The 9,036-nt window shown below is 35.7% G+C and overlaps 1 protein-coding gene across 3 annotated transcripts; it reads right to left on the bottom strand.

Moving 5' to 3' along the window:
* Positions 1–1,235: 1,235 nt before the first annotated feature.
* Positions 1,236–8,388, bottom strand: alx3 (ALX homeobox 3). Of its 3 annotated transcripts, none has more exons than XM_039657786.2 (4): positions 7,906–8,388; positions 3,822–4,096; positions 2,905–2,967; positions 1,236–2,050 (listed from the first exon to the last, which is right to left on the bottom strand). In XM_039657786.2, the coding sequence occupies exons 1-4, from the start codon at positions 8,225–8,227 to the stop codon at positions 1,691–1,693; spliced, it is 1,020 nt and encodes a 339-aa protein (XP_039513720.2). In that variant the 5' UTR covers positions 8,228–8,388; the 3' UTR covers positions 1,236–1,690. The 3 variants fall into 3 exon arrangements, with proteins under 3 accessions (XP_039513720.2, XP_039513719.2, XP_039513718.2); XM_039657785.2 differs by having other exon boundaries at positions 2,842–2,967; positions 3,822–4,093; XM_039657784.2 differs by having other exon boundaries at positions 1,237–2,050; positions 2,842–2,967; positions 7,906–8,386.
* Positions 8,389–9,036: the final 648 nt, after the last annotated feature.

The raw sequence follows: 9,036 nt of genomic DNA, 5'->3' as shown, positions 1-9,036 counted from the left end.
TCAGTCATTAAACCCAGATGGAGCTGAATAACCACACCAGTCCCATTGCTGGGTCACAGAACTGCCCTCCTCAAGGCTGTTTGGCACTTGTATCAACAGAACACTTTAACTTCATCTGTTTCCCACTGGATCAGGATTCCAAAAACACATCAAACATGATCAACTGTATACTCTTGAGGGACATATAGTTTTAGTTAAAAGTCAATGTCAGAAAAATTGTGTCTATGTTTTCACCATGGCAGAATTTGAATTTGAGTCTGATTAGATATCGAGGCCAATGTGCATTTTGAACCATACGAAAATATTATTACATTTTCGTTATTATCATTCTTTATCCAATACATTCAACCACAGAGCCAACTTCAGGAACCTGGAGTCTGTCCACTGCAAAATTTTTGTCCAAGACTTTTGAATTAAACAGTAGCATAACATGTAAGTTGACTCATAATTCATTAGGCTTTGTGGTTCTGCTCTGCTGTCAGACCCCAGACCTCGATTGATATGTACGACAGAGAAAAACCTTGGAATCCATCATCAGTCCAGTGAAGGGCTTGTGGTTACTTAGTTGGTTTTGTATAAGCAGTGGTGTCATATGCTGCTGATGTATCGAGTGACATTTGACAGCCGGCCACAGCAAAACACACATTAGATGGCCATGGCTTCTCTCAAATACCTTACATGCAAACGTTTATCTATAGGCCCTACAAGCCTTAAAAATTGGCACACTTGTCTGGTTCAAAAAATGCTTATCTGGTTCCAAAAGTTGTCGGGGGCTATTTAATTTGCTATATGTACAGTAAAACCATACATTGCAAATATATTTTAAAATTAGAATTAAGGATGCATGAATATAAACATTTTGGTTGATTACAAAATTATGGTTTAAATCTGTACAATTTTATCTAAATAAATTCAAAATAAAACGCTAAAAATGTTTAAAGCAGCAAGTGAATTTGGGTAGCTGCATAAAGCTCAATATGAAATTCTGATGTTTGCTAAAGATAACATTTTTTTTTTTGATTAAGCATTAAATGATGGCTAAGGTAATCTAATGTAAAACTTGGAAAAATGAGCAGGCACAAGTAGATATTAAATATAGACCAAATCATTCAATAAAAAAAACAATATGATACCAATATCTATACGTTCCTAAATAAAAATGCAAAATGCAATCTATATGCAGAGATGCTTAATTCCTGTCGAAAAAGCACACATTGGTGTTTTTATGGGTGACATATTTGAATGCACAAAGTTGGGAATTGTAAAATGATTTATTGACTGGGACTATAATGGGGCTAAAACACTGCATACACTGAGACTATGAGATTAACATTAACATACTTAAATAAACATGTTGCACATCCTCTTTGGTAATTAATATTAGACAATTTTTACAATTTTAGTCTCCCAGAAATAATTTTATAGTAAGGCAAGTTGTGTGCAAAGCCCATTATGGCTCACTGAGTTTGAGATGAGAAGCTTCCACAGAGAAAGAGATCCGGGCACAATGTGGATCTTTGCCGTGAAAACATACGGAAGCCTGCAAAAAAGAAATGTGTACATTGAGCGTTTAAAAATATTGTCCTTCAGTTGTGTGTTTCTGAGTAACACTAACATGCCGGTATGTGCAGGCATGCTAAATGTTTGTTGGCTCAGTGATATCATCGCAATCGCAATTGCAGCTGCACGGTCATGTCGGCCAGGATAACAGGCTCCCGGGGTCTTTGGTTTTCATGCGCAGGGCCACCAGGCCTGAGGCCTTGTATTCAGACTCTGGTCCGGGCTCAAAGGAATGGGCCCCTAGGCTTCCTGGGAAGCCATGGAGTGAGTATATCCCATTAATACTAGGATGGTGGGTTGGGTGATGATGATGATGATGATGGTGGCCTGCAGATGCAGACATACCCATAAGCCCGGGTAGGTTGCCATGAGGATGGGGATAAGGGGTCATGCAGGATGATGCCATGTTTTCGGTGCCCAGAACACAACCACTGGCCGCTCCGCCTACACCACCCGTTCCCGCACTGCTTGGCCATAGGGTATTTTGCATCTATGTGGACATGAAATAGAAAAACACAAAAAAGACATTAGCGAATTATTGAGGGCTCAGGCCCTCAAGCTGTTGTCGCGTAAATGAACTAAAAAAAACAGCCCATTCTCACTCCCAAGGCGTCACCTAACTGACGCCTTGGGAAGCATTTGGACATGCTTCAATATCTGACGCTTTAGGCGCCCTTTAGCGTCAGTTAGATGACGCCCTAGGATCGTGTGTACCCTACCCCCACCCCACACCTAAACCTAACCGCGTCCTCTAACTGACGCTTTCCTTTAGCGTCAGTTAGATGACGCCGTAGGATCGCGTCATGTAAGTGACGCTAAAGGGCGCCTAAAACGTCAAATATTGAAGCATGGTCAAAGGTGACGCCTTGGGGTGAGAATGCGTTGAAAAAAAAGTGTATTAGTTGAAAACGGAGTTGTACATTTTTAGGTAATGCAAATAGTTAATAATAGGAACAGTGTGGTTTTACGTCTTTATTTGTTATTATTTATTTATACCTCCCGCTTCTTTTGTGAATAGTTTCTGTGTTGAAACGTGACAAATGTCATATGTGAATTGTATCCCTTGCAACAACAACAAAAAAAAATCAGTTAAAAAAGACGGTGTTGTGTAAATTGCCTCTAAAACTAAATTCAATCAGTGTTTTTAACAACAAATATAATTTGTTACAATGTTCAGTCACTATATCCCCAGCCAAACCAAAGCAACTCCCCAGTGTGTTGAAATACTTGTTCTCAGGCTCTGTGTGTCTTCTGTGTTTGTGTACTTGCGCGTGTGTGTACCTGGTATGTGTCGGAGCGAGGGAGAAGGGAGATATCATATGTAGCAGCAAAATGGTTTCGCACCTCTTGCATCTTTCCATAGCGCTCTCTCTTTCTCCATTTGGCCCGTCTGTTTTGGAACCACACCTGGGTAAAGAACACATTTAGCTGAAGTTTTACTCTGAAGTATAGCCCCAGTCTGAATTAAACACCTCTGTCTCATTGTATCAATTCATTTTCAACAGACTAACCAGATATATTAATCAATTACACTACAGTTGAAAAGGTTACTTTGAAGAAATTAATACTTTTTTCAGAAAGGCTACATTAATCAAAACTGACAGTAAAGACCTATTTCAAATAAATCTTATAAAACTCTCTTTTAATCAAAGAACCCTCACTATTAAGACGAACAACCGTTTTGAATGTTGCTAATAACACTGTAAAAAATATATTTTCAAGATTTGTTATCACAACATTTTTTCTTTTGTCAAATCAACTTAAATAATTTAGTTAGTTGAGATAACTTATTATTTTGAGTTTTTGATGATTAAATTATTCTCCTTCATTGTTTTAACTCACTTTTTCCAGTTCAATCAACTTAAAATTTTAAGGCAACCAGGTTGCTTACTTTTTTAAGTTAAACCAACAATATTTTTTACAGTGAAATGTTTCAATATTGGCATTTTAGAATGATTTCTGAAGGATCATGTGACACTGAAGACTGAAAATTCACCTTTGACATCACACGAATAAGTTTAAAATATTGATTGTTGTTTTAAATTTTAAGACTATTTCAAAACATACTGTTTTGAATGTATTTTTGATGAACTAAATGCAGCCTTGGTGAGCATAAGAGACTAAAACATTTAAAAATTTCAGCCCCTAAATGTTTGAATGACAGATAGTGTATCATGTTTTAATATTACCAGTTTTATTTAATCTTGCATTCCTCTTACATGCATAAAACAGCCTGTCCCAGGAGGTGGAGTCAAACACACCTGCACTCTGGCCTCTGTGAGCTCCGTTCTCAGTGCCAGCTGTTCCCTAGCATACACATCTGGGTAATGCGTCTTCTGAAAGACCTTCTCCAGCTCCTCCAGTTGAAAGGTGCTGAAAGTCGTCCGGTTTCGCCGCTTCTTGTTCTTGCCTGAAAGGTCGATGGAGTCAGCTATGGAGTCTCCAGTCAGTTCGTGGGACGGCTCTTTTAGTTTTCCACAGCACTCTGAATTTAGTGCGGGATAGCCAAGGGGCTTGGGTAGGGTCTTCTCTCCTGCTGGGTTACAAACGGGAAAGTTTTATCTCTATGCAGATCAGTGACCACAAAAATATGTAAATATACTGTGCAGGCTAATTAAACATCAGTATCTGAGTAAGTACAGTGCTTTTTTTATCTCCTCAACTTCTGTTGATGGCTATTTATTTTAAATTGTTATGTATAGCCTGACTATTTCCTCATGTGATATATAGCTAGCTGTCTGGCATGGCTAAGCGACCTCAGACCAACCAAAAAAAGCACGTCAAATATGTGAGTTTTAATTAAATGCCAAACTATTTTACATTTTTTATATTTTCCCTAAATATAACTTTAGCTAAAAACACATTGATATGTGATATATTAATAGCAATCACTGTATCTGATACTGTTAACTGTTGTACATCAACAGTGCTGTGTTATGCACTTCCTGACGGGATTGAAATAATGGTGTGCAACCGGCACATAAAATCAAAAATGTCTCTGCTTTTTATAATAAATAGTAGACGATTTAACCAACCTCGTAAAGACCAAAATGTTCTCCTTCAATTATTCTGTCTGTTTTTGAGTATTCCACCAATTTTAAAAGGGATAATAAAACACACTGTCAGTTGAGCTTACTGTTTTGATTATCTTGAAACTTGAGATTGAATGGCTCGAGTTTAGAGTGAACGTTGCGATTTTTGCAAGCTCAGATGCTTGATACAATAAAATACAATAAAAAAGCATGTCATTACAAAATCCACATTTATGATGTGACATATAAAAAGGTTGTATAAGTCCAAATTTTATAGACAGCAACAACAACAAAAAAAAGATCCGTTAAAATCACTGTAATAATAAACATCATTCAAACAGGACGTGTTTGCTTTTCTCTAGAGAATATAAAGGATGGGAAGTGCTGTTTTAAAAGGAATAAACCATAGAGCTTTATAGCGTAAGGAGGCTGTTTTATTTCATGACTACTTTAGTGAGACGTTGAGAAAAACTGTAATGCAATAGTTGTATTCCCAATTTTTATTGAAAAGGAAATAAAACATGCCTCTGTGATGTAGCTGGATTCATGTTTTCAGATATATTTGTGCAATTTCTAATAGGCATTTGGAGAGATAATATAACTATGATCATAGATTAAAAAAATTATAAAGTTATGGCTTTATAAAATGTAGGTTAATAAATAAAATACATGCATAGGCCTACATAAAAAAAACAATTATTATATCTATATATTAGAAGAGAATGAAATATCTTTATACATGGCAAATAAAGTTGAACTGAATCAAAAGTTGGCCTATTTAATGGGCACATGTAAAATTCCTAGTTAAGTTTAAGGCCTTGACTAAGTTAACTAATGATGACGCGGCACAGGTGGGGAATTAGCACTTAGGCCTGTAACTCGTCAGAAATAAATGCTTCTATGAGGCCTTCAGAACAATAAAGGGGGAAAATGACATTGGTTATTATTGGTCTGGAACTCGCAGGCTCCTCATTGTATTGTGACCCTTTTTCAACAAAGCATTATAATATTGTTTGATAATAATGCTGTTCGGTGTCCTCACAAGAACTACTCCATCTGAATTATATATCTAGATATTCAAAACATCTGACCTTGGGTCATAAAATATCCTCAGGCAGTTTGCTTTACAGCTCAATGTGTTTCTTTGCGCAGTGATTAAGTAGCAGACATGAATTATGGTTCTTCATAATTTAATTTTAACCAAAACAGAGGAAGTCATTTACGAGAGCTAAAAGAGTGCATTGTATGATCTCTTAAAATAGTTAAGGAACTAAAAATTGCTAAACTCTGTTTTAAGAATAGACCTGTCCACTGTAAAAAAAATATTGTTGGTTTAACTTAAAAAAATAAGTAACCTGGTTGCCTTAAAATTTTAATTTTAATCATAGAGTTAATACAATGAAGGAGATTGATTTAATCATCAGAAACTCAAAATATTATGCTATCTGAACCACATTATTTATTTAAGTTGATTAGACAAAAGAAAACATGTTGTGATTGCAAATCATGAACATATATTTTTACAGTGGGTTCTTTAATTTATCTAAAAGTTTATCCATTTTCATTCATATTTGTGATAAATATATCACAAGATGTCTCTGACCTTCAATAGCCTGACAAAATAGTCTTTATGTAAATAGGCATGTAGATAATAAAGTAAGTGCAATGATGCATCAATCATAAAGTTCATAAACATTCATATTTGAAACAGCCCTGGATTTTGTTCTGTTCCTACTGTAAGCCAAAAGACAGTTTTTGAAATGTTGTATTGACTTCTCATTATAACAGTGTTGCCTTTAGAACTAGTTCCTTCTGACCAATCAAATCCAAGCTATATTTGTTTGACACACCCCCAATAAGGTATAAAATTCCCAATTAAAAGGATAAAGATAGCCTGGCTGAACAAATCTCCTGATCATAAAACAAAATAAGTTATTTCAGAAATGAAAGCTTGCTTGTTGACATATGGAAAACGGTATCAACAATCGTTTATTAAATGAATTTAGAATCCTCAAGCATCTTAGTTCCTGTTATTCCAAGGGAAATCAATGTTCGTCTAAGTGACAATAAGGTATTTAAAAGCAGGCAAGCTGCGCTGACAACTCCAGTTTTAAATGCTGTAATCTGAATTGTTTCTGAGCATTAGGCCTTGCATCGCAATATTTTAGGCCTGCTATAATTGGGACTTGTGGTTGAAATAAATCGTTCCGGTAAGGGGAGAGAAAACGTTAAATCGCTTCGAGGGTTATATTCAAACCTGTTAAAATAACCATCAATAATCTAGAACTTTACACATGCTTTCTTTTTTATCATAATATGGAAAAGTCTGAGGACGAAACGCGCCATGAATATTGGCCTGTACAGGCCTGAACTTAATCTAAAATAGCCTACATAATACAACTTGAAGAAATCATTTAGCTGTTCATAAAATAAAAAAAACAAATAAAAATCTTAATTAGGGTCAATCATTTTTTTCCCTACAAAATAATAAAATATCAATTAGGAAATACTAGGTAAATTATCTCTACAATCTAAAAAAGGTACCTCAATTAAACAAGTGCAGAATAGCCTAAATAATAATAAGAATAAGAATAAATAACTAATTATTTTGTAGTTGTTGTAGTTATTAAAATATCAACGAATACACTGACCGGAAGATCCAAACATCAACTTTTTTAATTTCTCAAAAAACAAAAAAACAAAAAAAAAAAAAAAGCCGTAAAACCCCCACACGGCCAAATGGGTTTTTAAAGCTTGTTTGTTGAACATAAAGTTTTGAAGAAACTTTATTTTTATAAGTGTATTGTCTTATGCTTGTTTTTAAGATGCTTTTCCTAATAGCCTTATTAATGTTACGTATTTACTGTTTGGTTATTGAGATCTGTATAGCCTATTTTTATTAGTAATGTTCGATTATTATAAGTCTATATTTAGAACTAGCTAATTTCCTAAATAAATAAATAATAATAACTACATTAGTAGCTAATGACATTTGGCCTACCATTTCAAAAATGCTGCTTAAGTTTCCAGATCGAACGAAATAGGCTCACTGATTGACCGAAAAGACTAAATGAAAAATTAAACTGAAAATTAAATCATAATTAAAAAATCCAATTGCCATAAACTTTTGTTATGAGTCAGTTAAAAAAACAATAATGGTTTGTCACATATTCTACATAACATGGTCCTCTTGGTTGTTTTGAGATGGGGCCTTTCAGGAGTTTTTGAAAAGTTTTTTTTTTAAAAACTTTTGAGAATTATTACTATTATAGCGTGTGGTATATTACAAACTTCCAAAACGACTGTCACTTACCTTCGGAATTCGTCTCATAAAATGACGAGTTCTTCTCGGTGATCGAAGGTTTTTGGTCCTGATTCATATTCTCCAAAAACTTGGTATGCTTTCCAGGCGATGCGCGAGGAGTTGTGCTGACGCCGTGCGTAAAGTTCGCGGAGCCGCCGTCTGCGTAGCGTCCCATAAAAAACTCATGTCGATGCGCTAGAGGAAGATGAGGAGACTTTTGAAGGTCGTCACACTGAAAGAAAGAGCCGGAATTATGCTCCAAACCGGGTGAATTCTCCGGCGTGATCCTGTTTGGAGGCGAGGAGAAAGACAAACAACTCTCAGTCTCCATCACCTTGTCCCGAGCACGAGAGCGCAAATAATGGACTAGGATGCTATTAACAGGGGGCACGTTAGTGTATAAGCGAGCGAGTAGGGGATTTTTTTCCACCCCTTCATTTCAAGTGGGTGGGATTTAGAGGATCAGAAACAAAGACCCGTGAATAGGGAGTGAGAGAGCAGAGAGTGGGACAGACGATCTGATTCAATACCCCCAGAAATCAATCACGTGCAGCTCCTGTCAATTAACCATTTACCTACAAAACATTTCCTGTTATAAAACAAAATTGTTATCAGAGATGGGAAAATGTGACTAAATCGAGTAATTGTGACTATAACTTTAAATCACCTAAATTAATCCAGTTTGGGTCCAACATTTTACGCGTGACGCCGCGGTCACTGCTCAACCAAGCAGGGATGAACACAACAGGTGAACGCGCACTGGCTATAAAAAATATGGCATCTACATAAAGGATAGAAATGAATGTATTTTGCATTTACGGATATAAAGCTATCTGTTATTTTGCCGTTATGTTTTAGTATAATCTATGGACAAAATAGGCCTATGATTCATGAATAGGCCTAGTCTACGTTGAAGAAGCATCGTGTTTTTTTTATCATCGAGACATGGACAAGGTAAGGATTTACAGAATGAAACAACCATGTGAAACAATCAGGGCAAGTAAATTAGTAGACTGATTGAATTAGTAGACTGATTGAACTTTTATGTAGAATTTCAGACAGTGGAAAAAAATATTTTGGCCACGTTTTATATCCCAAAATCAGTGAAACATTTCAAAGGCCTTAGTTTAAATGAAAACA

This window comes from Pimephales promelas, chromosome 14 (assembly GCF_988280905.1).
Source record: "Pimephales promelas chromosome 14, fPimPro1.hap1.1, whole genome shotgun sequence".
Taxonomy (NCBI): Eukaryota; Metazoa; Chordata; class Actinopteri; order Cypriniformes; family Leuciscidae; genus Pimephales; species Pimephales promelas.
The sequence above is the reverse complement of the archived record's forward strand: the minus strand, read 5'-3'. Positions and strand labels throughout refer to the sequence as shown.